Source organism: Anas acuta, chromosome 2 (assembly GCF_963932015.1).
Source record: "Anas acuta chromosome 2, bAnaAcu1.1, whole genome shotgun sequence".
NCBI classification, from domain to species: Eukaryota; Metazoa; Chordata; class Aves; order Anseriformes; family Anatidae; genus Anas; species Anas acuta.
In genome coordinates, this window is record NC_088980.1 from 33,567,377 (window position 1) to 33,583,985 (window position 16,609).

At 39.6% G+C, this 16,609-nt stretch overlaps 1 protein-coding gene across 1 annotated transcript in view; it reads right to left on the minus strand.

Annotated features, from left to right (window-relative positions):
- RAPGEF5 (Rap guanine nucleotide exchange factor 5) overlaps positions 1-16,609 on the minus strand; it is a 161,556-nt gene that overhangs the window by 124,523 nt on the left and 20,424 nt on the right. Inside the window, exons 2-5 of the mRNA XM_068674166.1 lie at positions 4,890-4,940; positions 3,683-3,789; positions 2,569-2,690; positions 904-1,063 (exon numbers count right to left, since the gene is read on the minus strand). Coding sequence (XP_068530267.1) covers positions 904-1,063; positions 2,569-2,690; positions 3,683-3,789; positions 4,890-4,940 — 440 coding nt within the window. The remainder of the gene's footprint in view (positions 1-903; positions 1,064-2,568; positions 2,691-3,682; positions 3,790-4,889; positions 4,941-16,609) is intronic.

Genomic DNA, 16,609 nt, shown 5'->3' on the forward strand with positions numbered 1-16,609 from the left:
GAAAAAAAGTTTTGTCTTTGGCATCAAAGAAAAAATAAACCTCCTGTTGCCAGAGTAATAATTCTCCACAACATAAGTATCATGTTTAAGGCTTCATTATGCTAGTGACAATGAAAGAATTTAACCCAACATGTCTATGCTGGCCAGCTCCTGCAGCTTTGCCAAGGCATGAGAGGTCACAAGCCTCCAGACCTCACTGATGTCTTTTTTTCCCCCTCTGCATTTTGGCCTCTCACTGTGGAACAAACAAGTATGGTTTCTTTCTAGCTGCTCTAAATAGACAATGTTTAGAGTGCAGCTGTATCAGCACAGAGGGTATGTTAACAACCAAGAGTCGAGTCTAAGAGCAGATATATAGGAAGGAAAATTCTTAAATGGCATATTCTGCATGAGGAATGGCAACAGGAGACTACAGGGCACTGACAAACACACAACAGCAAACTAAAAATCAGATAACTGAAGCTACCACATTCTTAATCATCCTCTCTATCTGATAGCTGATCCTCACCCAGGACGAGGGCATCTGGTCTACTATAGTCAATCAGCTGCACAATATGTCTGCTGCCAAACTAGTGCCAAATCTCCAAATGCAAGAGAAGACCCCAAAAAAATAAAGCAACTTGCCCAGGTAAAAGAGCAAGCTACAGTCAGCAAACTAGTACATAAGGACCACAGTATCTCAAAAACCCCAAGTTGAGTGCCCTCATTTATCTAGCACCCAGACTTTCTCAGATACTAATCACAGTGCAGATCACAGAAAAGCCCACCTCTTCAAAGTTTGGCAACCCTGAAAAGAAAGCTGACTCACTTGCATGGTGGCTGGGGCATAAACAGTGTCATTATAAGCCAGCTGCTTACAAAACAGTTAGCAAAAGTTTAAAACAGCTGCATATGCCTACTTACATGTCAATCCTGGGAGGAGCCAATGGCAGTAGTTGAAGTAGGAGCTTTACACCATTCTTCCAGCATTCCTCTTTCTCAAATTCACAGAAAAGGTAGGTACATTCATCTGCTGAGAACTGGTAGAAAGCATGAGCGTCTTGAAAATACAGTTGTCTGTCCACTGTTTAAAGAAAGAAAAAGATATCCTTTAAACCTTTTGCATTTGAAGGCTGTGTCCCAAACACCTTCTGTATTGCATCCAACTTTAATTCTGATATGCACCACTACACAGGAAAAAAGAATCACAAACAGTATAATAGAAATCCTGCCTTCCAGAACAATACCAAAAACTCTATGTGAAGATCTCCAGGTTCCTGAGACTGAAGCATTAAGACTGCTGAGTAATCAATTTTGAAATCAGTTTGGAATTGGGGGGTTTGGCTGGAAGAGAAAAAACCTTTCCCTTGTCAAACTTCTGAGCTTTGATTTCCATTAGCTTCTAATCTGTTCTCGCTAATGGCCAGGCACTAGTGAACAAAGTTCAATAATGCAGATGAAAAGGGTACACTAGGCTAAAAAAAAAAAAAATAATTATAATAATAATTTTCTAGGTTGAAAAAGGATTAGAACAGTTTCATGTCTAACATTGTCTTCATAGCACACTCAGAGATTCACCACTTTTAAAGCCACTCAGCTGATGTTTAGCACATCTTTATCCCGGCCTCTGCACAAATTCAAGGATACTGGTTCTGTAGAATAAATCCAGGTAAGGTAACGTAGTGATATTAATAGCCTTCGTCTTCCCTGGCATAACTGGGATTTAACTGGATTCAAACAACAGGTTCCAAAGCCAAAAGCACAAGTTCCTACTGGGGGAGTCACTGAATCCTTGTTGATGCCACATTATCAGACACACCATCAGTGTAGCTGTAGCAGCAGAAAATCTTGAAGTATACTCTGTGTGCAAGCTGACACTGAGAAGTCTCCCACAACACCTCTCCCTCTCACAAGGAGGAAAGGAAATTGTGTAACACAGACCCCAGGGCTGGGAATGCACTGAGTTAAGCTATGCAAGGAGTTACACCTACAGTGGTACTGTAGTCCCTCAGGTTTCCAGATGTTGGTTATCCTTGTGGTTATAACTAATGACATCATTTGGACCATACCCTTAAACCTGGGGTGGAAAGGGAGGCAGCTGGGAAGAACCTGGCATGACAACCACTTCAAGGAGCAGAACACTCTCACAATCCATTGTATTCTAAAACTATGGAAAACAGAGAGAGGAAGGGGAAATCACTAATTGCTAGAAAAGTCATCTGGCAAATCTGTGATCTACAGTGATTAAATAGCTGCTGTCTTCTGAAAAAAATGTAAGAGGTTGAGGAGAGAGGAAAAAAAGGCTCAAAGAGACATGCACACTATCTGCAACTTGGCAGTACGCAATTGCATTTGCAAAAGCAAAAGGAAGGAACTTGCCTAAAAAGAGAAATTCATCTTTGACATTTATGAAATGAAAGGTCACGGAGGTAAGCCTACTGAAGAGGTAGTAAAATAAACAAGTGTAACTAAAAATGGATCAACTTGCTTTCCCCCACACACACCTTCTTCCTCTCCCATAAAAAATAAAAAAGAATATTACTACATGCAAAAGAAACTGATAACGTTCCTTACACTATCAACACTGACCTGATAATATAATGCCCATATCCAGAAGCAGCTGCCACACGCCAACTGCCGTAGATCTGCACTTAACAAATGGGCAGTGCTCCAAGAGCCAGTCTACCAGTTCTGATCCAACACAGCTCCTCCTGAAAATAGACAAAGCATTTCTGTAGCATAAGATGCAATTAAAGTTAGTTAAAATGCAATTTTATAAAACAGTTTGTGTGTTATTTTTTTAAAAGAGGTAGTCCTTTTGTTCAGCAGAACAAACCCTTTTTCTCAGTTACTGTTTTAGGTAACCCTATTCATTTCAAGGAAAGGAATTATTCTGGCAAGTCTCAGGGGCACTTACAACAAGGAAACTCATGTTAGACGAGTAAGTTCCCTTACATATCTAATTCACGTAGCACACTTCACAATGTAAAATATTTTTATCACTTTGTGCTGCATATAGTCATCCAAAGACACAAAAGAACTAAATAAAATCCAGCTTTTAGCCTCAAGATTTTATTTCCTTTCAGAGCATAGGCATAAGCAACACAACTAAACACCATACATGCAAGACCTTGAGTGTTGCTCTAGGATATACTTCATCTTGCATATGATTGGTAAACTTTTCTTTTTAATTCTTAAGAAAAAGTAACTTTTTTGTCAAATATGGATATAAATAAATGGTGTTACAATAGAGACCTACGTATTTTGGCATAACTGAAAATAGGAGGAAGGATTTATGCTGCAGTGTAACACAAACACAAAATCACTTCATTACAGAAATATTCCAAAAATTATATGCAAAAAGAAAATCACTGTAACTAAATCCTAGGAATCCAGTTAACCTCTTCTGTAGCTCCAGACCAGGACTGAATTTACCACTCTTTTCAACAAAATATTTCCATTGTATATGTAACTGTAAGGAATTAAATTAATGGACATACAGACAGGCAGGCCATCACTGCTTTCTAAAAACTGACAAGGTAACATAAGAAAAAAATAAAAACCTAATATTTTAAGAGAACATTTTAGTTTCTTAGTAACACACACAAGATCTTACTTAGAATTTAGTCTCTTTTCAAATAAGATGACAGACAAATGCAAATAAAACCCATGCAGTTGATTAAAATGAATGATCTTGGGTTACCTGCAAATTCCAGTAAGGTACACCCTGTCTTTAATCAGGTCAGAAGCTTGTAGTGTGAAAATATTCCTGAGGGCTCTCCCAGCACAGGAGGAACTTTCTCCATAAATCTGAATGAAAAGAGAAAAAAAAACACTGTAACAAACAAGGATTTATTCCCATTGCAGTAAATTGCTTTGCCACTGTCCCCTCCCTCCCTCTGAGCTATGACTTCTCCCCTGATAAATGACTAGCAAACTGTCAAAGCCTCATAGAAAATGCACCCCAACTTCTGCCATACCTACTCTCATCTACCCCCATGGGCCAGATGACTTATGTCTGCCTAGAAGAGCAGAGATTTTACTATCTGCCAATTTTACCTTTGAACAACAAATATGCCTAAATTAAAACAAGTGTCATGCTAGTGAAGAAGAAAGACTTAACCATTGCAAATCCATAAATACACTGGAAATTAAAATTATTCCACATGTATTTGTGTTCAATAATTGAATACATACTAAAATACCATTTCATATTTTTTTCCGTTTTGTTTAGGATCTTTGTGGGTATTCTGTAACAGCTACAGGTTAGGTAATTTGCACCTTGCTGTGAGAATGTGGCCCTTCAGAATGGCTACAGGTTTTGATTCCCCCATGCCCTTACACCTTAAGGTTGCAGGTGGGTCTATCAAAACAAGACATAAATTCCATCTTTCCTAAAAGCATGTTCCACCTGGGTTCCACAGACTACTCCTTACTGACAAGTTTAACTCCGGCATACATTTTCTCATTTCTTCCCAGTACCAACAAAACGCAGCAGTACCACAAACTACTAATTTGAAAGAAAAATCACGTCACAGTTTCACCTCTTTTGGTTCTTATGTTTTTGAATCTTTCAGAGAATAAAAAATAATCCTGAGACAGTGAAGTCTCATGAGGTGCAAAAATAGAATTCTCACACTCTAAAATACTGAAAAACTGAGTTAAACTGGGAAAATAGTTTAAATTGCTAGGAAGCAAGTTCACATCAGACTTCACAACAATTTTGCTGGCAAATTCAGTAACAGGAATTAACAATTTCTAAAACACAGATTGTGATTTGTTAACTTGATTTAACTGCAGTCCACATCTAGAAGTGTCTTCAAAGCTATGACTAAGGGGTTGAAATAAAGCAAAGATATTCCTAATATGTTGGTATATGAAATGGAATTAAAATGAAGCTTGACAAGTACCTTGTTTGAAGGAGTTTCCAGGTATGGATTTGAAATTCTTCTGGACAGGGTCTGTAAGAAAGTTTGATAGTTCTTTAGTTTTGTTAGGTAAAGTCGCCAACTAAGACATTTTACATTAGGAACAAAGCTTGGTAAACTCACTTCTGAGTTGTTTGATACTTTTACTCTGGATCTAGTAAAGAAGCTTAGCAATAAGACGAGTTCTGTAGAACTCTTTGGGTGAGGAAGGGCCAGAAACAACAGTGAAAATTTCCAAGATAAACCTACAAAATGTGAAGTGAAAATACAGCACCATGAAAGCAGGATGTACTAGAGGAAGGAAAATGTAATTGTGTGGGCCTTAATACCTCTTAAAACAAACAAACAAACTTCAGAAAATACACCTCAGAGTCATAGAACTTCTTAAGGAACACCACTCTTCTTAAATGAAAATTTTAATTACAGGGAAAAAAAATACCTTTTATTAGGATAAATGAGGAATCATAAGGTGACTACTAGGAATGTATCATTGCTCTAATGGACATCAGCGTTACCTCTGTCATGCCACATGTTGCACTGGTAACAGCATCTCAGAAATGGATGCTCCAAAGTTAGAGGGCATTCAAACAATGATATTAGTAAGAATAATAAAGGACTTGGATAAAGGTTAGAAGAGAAAGAAAAAAACTATAATTAATAACTTTAAAAAGGTGAGATTACAGGAGAAATAATGCCATTATACAAAATAATGAAATAGCACAGAGAAAAGATGGATTTTCTGTTCTCTGTTTTATATAAGGTGAGAATAACAGATCACTAGATGAAATTAGAGAAGTTTCATATTTGAAGAGACAGAAAGGAAAATGACAACTCTTTACTGCTGGGAAATGCAAATGCCAAAGTCTTACTGGCGTTCAGTAAAGATCGTTGATTCAAAGTTATAAAATTAACCGTGGAATTCTGGAGATAAACATCCATGCAAGAGTCAGGTTATCTCATCCATATTCACCATGGTACTTCCACATCTTGTCAGTGTTGAAAGACATGACCTGGCCTACTCTGATGTTTACTGGTAATTCCTATCTCACTACAAGCTGTACAATGTACAAATAAATACCGCCTAAAAGAAGCCTGGAACTGGAACAGAAGAAGTCGTGCAGGTGCACTGGCAGAACAATAGGAGGATTGTGTGGTGCTTGCTCACATTATTCCAACTTGCAGGCAAGATAATTAATTCCTCACTTTGAGAAGGATCCAATTCACACATGGTACATTATAATCGCAGGAAAATCATCCTTCACACACCATAAGAATTACAGAATCCATATTTCAGTAAGGCCACCTGCTTTCCACCCTGCCCCCCATGTTCTTAGTACTGTATTTTTAGAAAGGGAAGGGAAGTGACAAGGAACCACAGAAGTATCAATCAGTGTTTACCCTTCCATGCCCAGCAAAAATGTTAGCATAGTTCCATGCATAACAGCAGACCCATACAGAAATACTGTAACATAAAAGCCTGATTCCCCTTGCCCATACCCAACAAATGTGTCATAAGACTGCAACGGTGCCTCTGGCTCCACTTACTCTTTCTAGCAGACAGGTCATTAACACCTCGATGTTACAGCGGCCTTACATACCGACATTTCAATTGATTTGTGTCCAAGCTTTTCATTCAACAAGCCTCACTTATTACAGCAGCACGTCCAAGTTCAGACATCGATTTCCCCCCTCCCTGCAGGCTGGCACTAACACTTATCTGCAAGCCAATTCCAGTGATGCTGGTGGGAACAACAGCCCAGCGGTCTGGTTTTGTGAGGTGGAGTGAGTTGAGACCCCCTGCCTCTGCTGGGCTCTCACCACTGGCCTTGTGCCACCCATGCCACTTGTCAGCCTGGCTCACTAAAGAGGAGGGCAAAAACTCAGTAAAAAAGGACTGGAAATAAAAGTATGGCATTTCAGTAAGTTGGAGCAGCTCTCAAAGTGTTGGATGAGCTCCAGAGCCAGATAAGGCTGCACAGGGGAGTCAGTAGAGATGAGGGGAAGGAGGAAAGAGAAAGGCAGCAAGAGCTCCCCTGTCTGGCAGCAGGGAGCCTGACCCACTCAGCAGCTGTGGGGACCCCCAGGCTGGGTCTGCATAGCTCCCTGGTACTTCAGACACAACATGTGCCCAGCCATGTTTCATCTGGGCCTGCAGTTGCTCTCTCTGAGCTAATTTCAAGTGAAACTGGTACCTTTACACTTCCTGCTTCACATCTGTTTTAAGAGGCTGGACTAGGTCCAAATTTGTCGCTTTCTAGAGCTTGCTGCCCTAGCACCAAGATAACTAGTTCTGTTTATGCAGCACACATCAGTGGGCACTAATGACATCCTATGAAGTGAAAAAGCACCAGGCAGTACAACTTTGACTTCCAGTTCAAAGTCAGACATTCTTTTGGGTTGCACGTACTAAGCCACTACACACAACAAGAAGTCAGTTCACAAGAGAGAGAAAATGGCCATGAGGGCAATGTCCCTTTTTCCACCAGACCACAGAAGACCTACAACATCACAAAAACTGAAATCATGTTGCTCATGTACTCAGCTGTCAGAAGATGGCTGGAGCTATGAATTACTTCCAATGAGTCTGTAAAAGATGACTCAGGCTGAAAACTAATAGAGCAAAAAAGTTTTCTAATTTATCCTCCAAACCACATGGTGCTAGTTCTGGTGCAGGGGAGAGAGAAGAAATTCACTGCCCTGAAAGAGGAGAGGGAAAGGCAGGACAATGGTTTCTTTTGGTGGTAGCCTGAACCCAGATCAGCCCAGAGCAAGCATAAAAACAGAGCCTAAGAGTGTACATTTATGCATATCAGGCAGGAACATACATACCTGAAATTCTACAAAGAAAACAGAGATTGCATAGGAGAGCCACAAGACCCCCAAAGAAGTGGAAGTGGTGTTCCGGAATAGAATAAAAGTGATCTCTCCCGTTGATGCTAGCAAGGAGGAAGCACCACTCCTCCCTGAAGGTATTTAGTAAATACAGGCTGCTTTTCCCAAATGACTCCCCACCACCACCACAAACACCAATTCAAAACACATTTGCAAATAACTCTTAGAATGAGCCAAAACGTGCTTTTAAAGCAAATTCATTAGCCGTCAAGTGAACAACTTGTCCCTAGTGACAATCACCTTGGAAGAGGCACCAGGGCCTGTGCCAAGAGACACTCTGCCAGCTCAAGGAGAATCTGCGCCAAGCCACGAGGCGGGGAAGAGATGGGGATGTGGTGACACATTTGGTCCTGTGATGGGGAAGGAGCAGGTCCAGAGTGCTGGGTGCCCTCTGGGAGGGCTCTTCTATAGTACATGAGCAGGTGTACATAGGGGGCTTCAGGTTCCCCATACGGTGTGGTGTAAATGCCTGAAGTAACTAGGAAAATAAAACTAACATTCACACTTTTAAGGAAAAGGTACAGCATTGAAGAGGCTTTCAGGGTAGGGCATAACTGCATTATCTGAGCATTCCCTAGGCTCCCAACCTTAGATGCTATCGCGCTGGGGAAACTTGGTGTGCTAGCTCTAAGGAACACCACGGAGCGTAGAGTGGAGTGGAGACACCACGGCTAGGCTCTGTAATCAGGTGGGGCCTCAATTGTTCTTGTGCACAAAGCTGCACTTTTTGCCACCCTAAGCCAAAGACCTGTCATGTTTTGACAAATGCTGTACCCTAGTGTACTTTTTGCTCATTATAATATCATTATAATACCAAAACACACCTCCATCCCAAAAGCTACCCGCCTCCAAGGTGCGACCACCCCTCACTGAGCATGCGCTCTGAATTTCTCGGAGCCTATTACTTTAAACGGAAACGGGAAAACTTTACACCAATCATAACTAAGATATGCTTGACTAGAGCCACTCAAGCTCCACCTAAAAGATAGAAAATAATATAAATTGGCCCAAGAGAGAGGGGATGTTAGGGAAGATACCATCGTCAGGGGAGATACCATCCCAAGGACATACAACATCCTTAGGACCTCCTGACTCCTGGGATCAGTCGACGGGCTGAGCCTCTCTTCCCCCCCCATTGGGACGCCTTTGGGTGAGATCTGAATATTTGCTTATAAATCTCTATAGAGTCTTTGATCCTTTTAACGCGTTTATTTCTAGGCTGCGCACGTAGAACACCTAGAACACCTGGAACACACACCTGTAACACCTATAACACCTAGACCCCACACCTAGACCCCACACCTAGACCCCACACCTAGACCCCACACCTAGACCCCACACCTAGACCCCACACCTAGACCCCACACCTAGACCCCACACCTAGACCCCACACCTAGACCCCACACCTAGAACCCCTGTAACACCTGTGTATTTCATGCATACTAGCTTGCTTTTGCAGATAGTCACTATCACCGGCAATCCAAAAGAACCTGATTATCTGTTGCTGTAATAAACCATACTTGATTGCATTGTGATAGCTCTCATTAATGCAACTAGGGTGAGGGTGGTTATCCGTGATAGTTCAGTGTTCTGAATCTAACCAGACCCCCAGACGGTTAATGCATTGTTGGTGAATGTCTGAACGGACCCCCAGGTGGTTATTTTGTTTCTGGTGAATGTCCGAACGGACCCCCAGTTTTGGTGAATGTCCGACTGGTTCAGTACTCTGAATCCAACCGGGCCCGTAACGGTTAATCAGCTACACCCCTTTAACGCGACATAGGGGATGCAAGAAGGAGGGAACAGGGAGGTGAACCTTTGCCTGGATGAGCATGAAATACAAATAGGGCATTGGGACTGGCAGCCAATCTTGGGGGCACAGCCTGCACAGGACAGGAGGCTCAGGAAAAGGTTTTAGAATAGTACTGCTAAGATCCACATCTTTTTACACCACGGTTAACATGGTCTGAAATTGGGAAACACTATAAAAGTTGTTGCTGTGATATTTAAAACCAATAGAAACACAGGGAGCAGAGCAGATTTTTAAAATTCCAGCTAGATTTTTAGAAGCAGTACCTAATTAAATGACTGATGCTACCAAGTATGGCCTATACCTGGGTTTAAATTTATACAACTTCAGCTTGACAATTGTTTTCAAACAAGCTGAGAATCTCTCCAATTACGTAAAGTTAAGCATGTGAGGTTATTGATGACAATAGTTTAATATATGAACAAAATCCAATTTCTGAAGGGTTTGGAGAAAAATTCTCCCATAGCATATCGTACAAGACAAAGCGTACTAATGAGAGCATGTTTCAGTCTTCATTTGAAAGATCAGGCATTGCAGCACTGTGAGACATTGTGTTAGTTCTTTATATGACAGAGTATTGAACTGGCTCCGTGACAGAAATTCCCTATTTATTTCCAAGAAACTGGTTAGCGTTCTACCCACAGGATAAAGATACTACAGAGCATGTTCTCAGTCATGCCTTTTGGGGATATATTTGAATTTTCTCATAGTTTTTAAATCTGGGATTTTGATTTGGCTTCATCCCTACTTCAGATGATGTTGTCTACTAGCTGCTTGTGCTTTCCCTCCTGCCCAAGCTGTTCCAACAACTGCTGATATTTCTGCCATTGCCAGCAATGCAGTCGTGGTAGCATCAGCGATGCTCCATACATCTGCTAGCAATTTAATCCCCATCATGCTCAGAAAGACACAAAGCAACAGTGCTTGGAGCTCCAATTCAAGTGCTTTCCTCTGCTGGGATTTAGTACAGTGGTAGCAGCCAGCAACCTGTCTACACTAGAAGTCACACTAACACTACAGAAGAGGCCTTGGAAATTGTAGGGAAATAATAATTACAAATACAGGATTCAAGAGTTTTGCCTTTCTTCTATTCTGGTATTCCTGCGCAGCAAGCAAGAAAATAAAGCTTTGTGTCTTTTATATTAATTAAGGAATTGTTTTTTAAAGTTTATTTTTATTAATTAAGATTGTTAAATATTTAGAAGAAGGAATAGGGGGATTTAAACCTGTAAGCACCTTTAAACCTCAAAGAAACAAGAACAGACAGAATCAGTGTTATTCCCCCCCAGCAAGTTGTTTAAACTTCCATTTCAATTTTTTCAAACATTTAGCTTTTCACCTAGTTGTATTACCAAAATCTGGATTAAGAGTTTGCAGTGAACAATCAAATTTTAACAGTTTGTGGTTTAAAACATTCAAACATATTTCTCTATTTGATCAGGCCTTAATCTGCGAACATACCCATGATCATCTTCATACTGATAAGCAGTTCTTGATAAGCAGTTCTAATAACATTTGTGTATAAATATAAGAAAATGAGTGTTTGTAGTTTCAGGGCTTTATCACTATGTCCCTAAAGAATTTAGCATAGTATTTTGTGCATTCCAAATTGGATTACTTGGTGTGCTTAAAATTAAATAAATACTTCAGTGCTGTACTCTATCAGGGCTTATTTCCCTAAATATAAATAGCCTGAAAACAAAACAAAAAATTAAAAAACACCACACACCATCAAATTTGGAAACACATGTGGTGTAACACAGACTACCTGGTAATGAGATCATTTCTATTCCCTGAAAGGGGGATTTCTGCAACTGCTCAAAACCTGAATCCTAAATTGACTAATGTGACCACAAAGGAAATTATATATTCAGACGGATTTCGAAAAAACATTTAAGCATCCAAGCCTAAAATGCACTTTCACAAGTATTCACACTGGAAAGTTCTCACATTCCAACCATGAGAGATAGTGTATATAAAAATATCACAAAGCTGAATCCAAATTCACTTACAAAAACAAACACACGTTTGTGCTTTTCTCTCTCCACTAATCATTCAAATCTAACACTGCTGTTCAGGAAAAAAAAAATTCAACAGGGGTATTTATTAATTTCCCTCAGGCTTCTCTCCCACTCCACACAATTCAAAAAGTAATTATTTTTTTTTCCTACATAGATTTCTTTCTCTCATTATGAACCCTGAAAATGATAATATCCTAATAACAATAGAAAGGACTGTAAACGTTCAACTGATGGAAGTCAGTATTTTTTCCCCCCTTCTAAAAAACTGATTTGCTCAAAACAAGCACCTAAATAATAAGTGAATTTCCATTCCAGCCCTGATATGAAAATGAATCCTGGCAGAAAGCTGGGCTATACCTTCCTGACAATCTATCCCCAACGTGCAATACAAGAAGGCAGCAATTTCTGTACGAGTAAAATGCTCATTTAATCCAAGTGCTTGGTCATTCCACGCAAGAAGAGGGGAAGGGAAAGAAAAATCACTGCACAGTTTGTGTTATTGCTTGGCCAACTTCACATTTTTGCATTTGATATCACCCACTTCTATAGGGCTTCTGAGCAGAAATTAGATATAGGCGTTGTGTTTAACAGATGAAATGTTACTGCTGTTTGACGGTGGCTGCATATAGCGAGTATTGTCATGAATCCCAATCCGTTTCCATGTGGCAGCAGATTTTTACTTGTGGTTGCTAAGGCACAGCAAGCAGAGTTGGTTCTGCAGATAGCTGACTTTCTGCAGATATCGTTCATAGGAAATGTAGAATACGCCTGACTTTCTGCCAAGTAATATCATAGCAAACAATCTTCCCCACTGCTCTTCTCAAAAGCCACCATCAGAATCCATGGATAATGAAGAACTGATGGAACAACTTCCCACATTAATATTAAAGATAAAATATAAATTTCTTTATAAAGGAAATTGCTTTGATCTTCTTAAACTTCCTATACTTAGGTGTATCAGAAGAAGGTCAAAAAGCTATCAAATAAAACATCTGTATTCAGCAAAGCTTGCAATTTTGTGTTCCCAGGTGAGACCGAAGAGCTCTCTGGACACACCCAAACGGGTCATTAGTGAAAGGAAACTGAGGAATGCTTTCTCACCCGTTTTCTGCACAAAAAGAACTTGTATGAATCTGAATAAGTTATTTCACAAAATGAAAGTTTACTAATCATGCTTCATTCTTGCCTCCCAAAAAAATGAAAGAACTGAGAAAAAATGGTTATTATTTATATAGACAAACAATGCTCTTCAGGTTTACACACTTATTTCTGAGACAACAGCCATTATAGGAATGTGTTTAGAAGCATCTCTGTATTTTCCAGTACCCACCAAGATAAGTATGGTGGGATGTAACTAAATAAATAAATAAATAAATAAATAAATAAAGGTTATTTGAAGCATAGAAAATCTTGCACAAGACACACTCAAAAACTTTTAAAGCCACCATATTCTAACAAGGACTATAATTTACTGCACAATAGCCAATTTTGTTTCCAAAGCCCTTTTCTTTACCCAAAGTAAGTTAAGAATAGGAATAAAAAGTGACAGAAGAAAATACAGAAGGATGGGTCAGTTGTTCTTTCCTCTTTCCCAGTCGTATCATGGGAGGAAAGCCCTGGATAAATCCAGATTCAGGAAGCCATTGACAAGTGCCTGGACCTCCTCTGTACCTGTCCTGTGCCTCAACTACAGCAGCAGGATGCTGCCACTGAAATCAAATCAGTTCAAGAGAAATAGAGGAGTGGTGAACCATTGGAGGGAAATAGCTGGGCTTGTCAAACTTTATGTTTCTTACAAGAAAGGAGACAACCACTCTCCTGGTGATGATGCAGTTCACAAAATGACGCTGCTGACAAACAGGTCGTGTGTGCCTCTTCTCTACTTCTGGCTGCCTCTTCCCATCCCTGCCACCCTTCTGCCTTGGGCATGTTTGTGAAGCCACTTACTCAAACAAGTATGGCATGAAATACATCTAATAAACCCTTAACGTCTCTGCCCTGTTAACATGAACAAAATTCAAAGGTGTCAGAGCAGAGCACTAGTAATGGGGAACTTAACCTCCCACCTTCATATTCACATGAGTACATCATTTAAGTAAAACAAAAAACTCACCTCTAACTCCATAAAGCTACTGTAAACTGAGTATGCTACAAGTACAGTTTACAACATAAAAACAGAGCTTAAATGTTTGATATTCTTTCTTATAAAAACAGTGATTTTTTTTAAATTTATATGCTAATGCAATGCTTGCAATGAGCATTTTTTTTAAATATGAAAAGCATAAAATCAGTTTTACTGTTTCTATGTTTAATATAATGTTAAAATATGCATAATACCTTTAATTGACTACTTGTGTTTCTTCATTAATCTAACTTTATTGCAGCATTTTTGTTCCAGCTTGCAGTTTCAGTAATACCATTCATTAATGTTCCCTAAAATGCTTCCCAATACATTTCACTCCTCCTGGCTATCAGCATTTTACAACAAAGCAGCATTCTCCCTTTTTTCAGTACGAAACAGGTGCTGTAGAGTAAAAATTGAGCAATATCACTGTATTTATTTCTCTTTAAACCTTAGCACTTCGTACACAGAGTAGATGTTCTTTGTAATCTACCATCATGTTCCAGACCACCAGCATCTGATTTGGTTTCAGTCTGGAGTATACCACAAAAGATCAGGTGGGTATTTTTTTCATTATTATTAAAATATTATACAACAATTAACATTTTTAAAGTGGCACGTGTTATAATTTAATAATAAATTATTTGAAGCCTCCAAAAGAAAGCACACTGGATATTTCACACTACAAATAAACTATGTTCCCAATTTCTCTTCACAGAGATCTGAATGAAGATGTCAACAAAACATTGAAATAAAGATCAGGAGTGGGAAAGTGTGGATTGAAAAGCTCTACATATGCAGACAAAGTATCTCTGATGGCACATTTCTTGTGCTGCCAGTGAAATACCTTCTCATGACATTTCAAAATAAAAAATAACAACAAAAAAGGCAAAATGGCACAACAGCTTGGCAAAGAAATTCTGCAAGCCAGGCAGTCTGACTCACAAGCAAACAGTAGTAAAATAAATTTAGGAAAAAACAAGGTAAAGGATTTCATCATTAGTATGGAAAAATAGCATCATGGAAGAAAAATAAATATCACTCATCAAAAATACTGTATGGCCCCCACTTTTACAGAGTTGCATCCTCTGAAAGCACTTACCTCTGTACAGCTCTTATTTTCAATCAAATGACTTCAGACAGCATCTCATTTAGACACAAGCGTCTATCTAGTTTATTCTCACTATGTGTACTACTCTACATGCAAGTCATATAATAAAAATGTTGAATTTATCCTAAATTTGAGAATAGAATAAACAGGGGTAGGGGAGAAGGACAAAGGTTTAACAACATGCAGAACATAAGTACTCAGAAATTCAGTTAATACACTTAAAAAAAAAAAAAAAAAAAAACGAGGGAAAGCTGCATATCCCAAAAAATATGTACAATATATGCAAGCTCCTTACCTCCCCAAAGCTGCTGTGTCTCTCAGAACAGCTATATTAAAACTCATGTACCATCACCTCTTAAGACATGCAAATCTTATCTAAGTTTTCATCAATGCAAATACTTGTTTGGGTTATTGACTTTATAAAATCAACAAACATTTGTTTATACATTGATCAACTCCTTAAATTGTCACACTTGTTCCCCTTGTTATTTCTTGTCCCAGCAGTATGGTTAAAACTTAGAACGACTGAAAATTAAAATAATCATCATGCTCACAATAGTCAGACTATTGCTGTGTATGTGCAAATAGTACAGAGGTTCCTGCAAATAAATTTTCAGGGAAAAGGAAGAAAGGGGGAAGAAAAGCCTTGCTAACAGTCACCTCTATGCCCCTGCCTCCTCAGGGGGGTGGATTTCAGAGTCAGAGAGGGCTGATGCATTTCATAGTCATTATAACTGCTATTTGTAGCCTCCCCTGCCATCAGCCTAACCTGCCAAAACAAGAAAACCCATTAAATTTCATAGTGGTTCTTGGAGGATGCTGGGAAAGTCTGGGAAAGTGGCAGCCATTCTATGAGGCTGGCAGATGTTAGTTTTGCAGAGCTGAGACCTGCAGAAAGACATTCTCTGAGATTCCAAAGTGAGCCACCAGAATCATGTAGAACTTCCCATGTAGAACTTAGCAGCTTCCTACATGACAGCCCTCTGACTCTCTCCCCTGTCCTGCACTACTGGGTTTCTGTCTCTTGCATTCCCTGTCTGGTACCAAGGCCTTGTAATCCCAGTGGACAAAGATCATGTAAGCTAGTAAGGTACCCCTGCAGAGAATAAAAGTTAGCTGCAGGTGGATGGCAGTGATTATTCCCCTTTATTTGTGGGTCATGAGATCATCTCTGGGACACAGAGTAATTTTGGGCACTCTAGCACAGGAACACATTGACTACCAAGAGCAAAACTTTCAGAGCACTTGTTGTGTGAGGGAACTTGGTTGGTCCAGCCAGAAGACAGGAGTGCAAAGAGGACTCTAATGCCACCCTCCACTATCCAAAAGGAGCTACAGAGGAAACAGAGCTAGAGTTTTCTTAAAGATGGACACTTTCCTAGACACAGCATTTTAAAAAAAGGGCTCTGAAAGTGACACATTTTTACGATAGCCTTTCACCAACATTTCTCCCCAGTACACTACCCAATGTGCCAGGTCTCACCTGCTAGGTGTGCTGAGGGTCACTGTGAAAGGACCTACCTCTGCTATCAACACTGCTGCAGATAATACCGGCGCCAGAACTCTGCCGTCAGTAGCTCACATTTGTCAGAGATTAAATATAATAAAATTTTAAAGCAGACAATCAATTAAAGAAGTGATTTATCTCACCCATCACTTACAACACCCATCATGCAGATATATGTAAGTTCTAACGCTCCCTCTGTGGTGGTATCTGATGAAGTTGGCAGAGTTAGGTAGTTGATT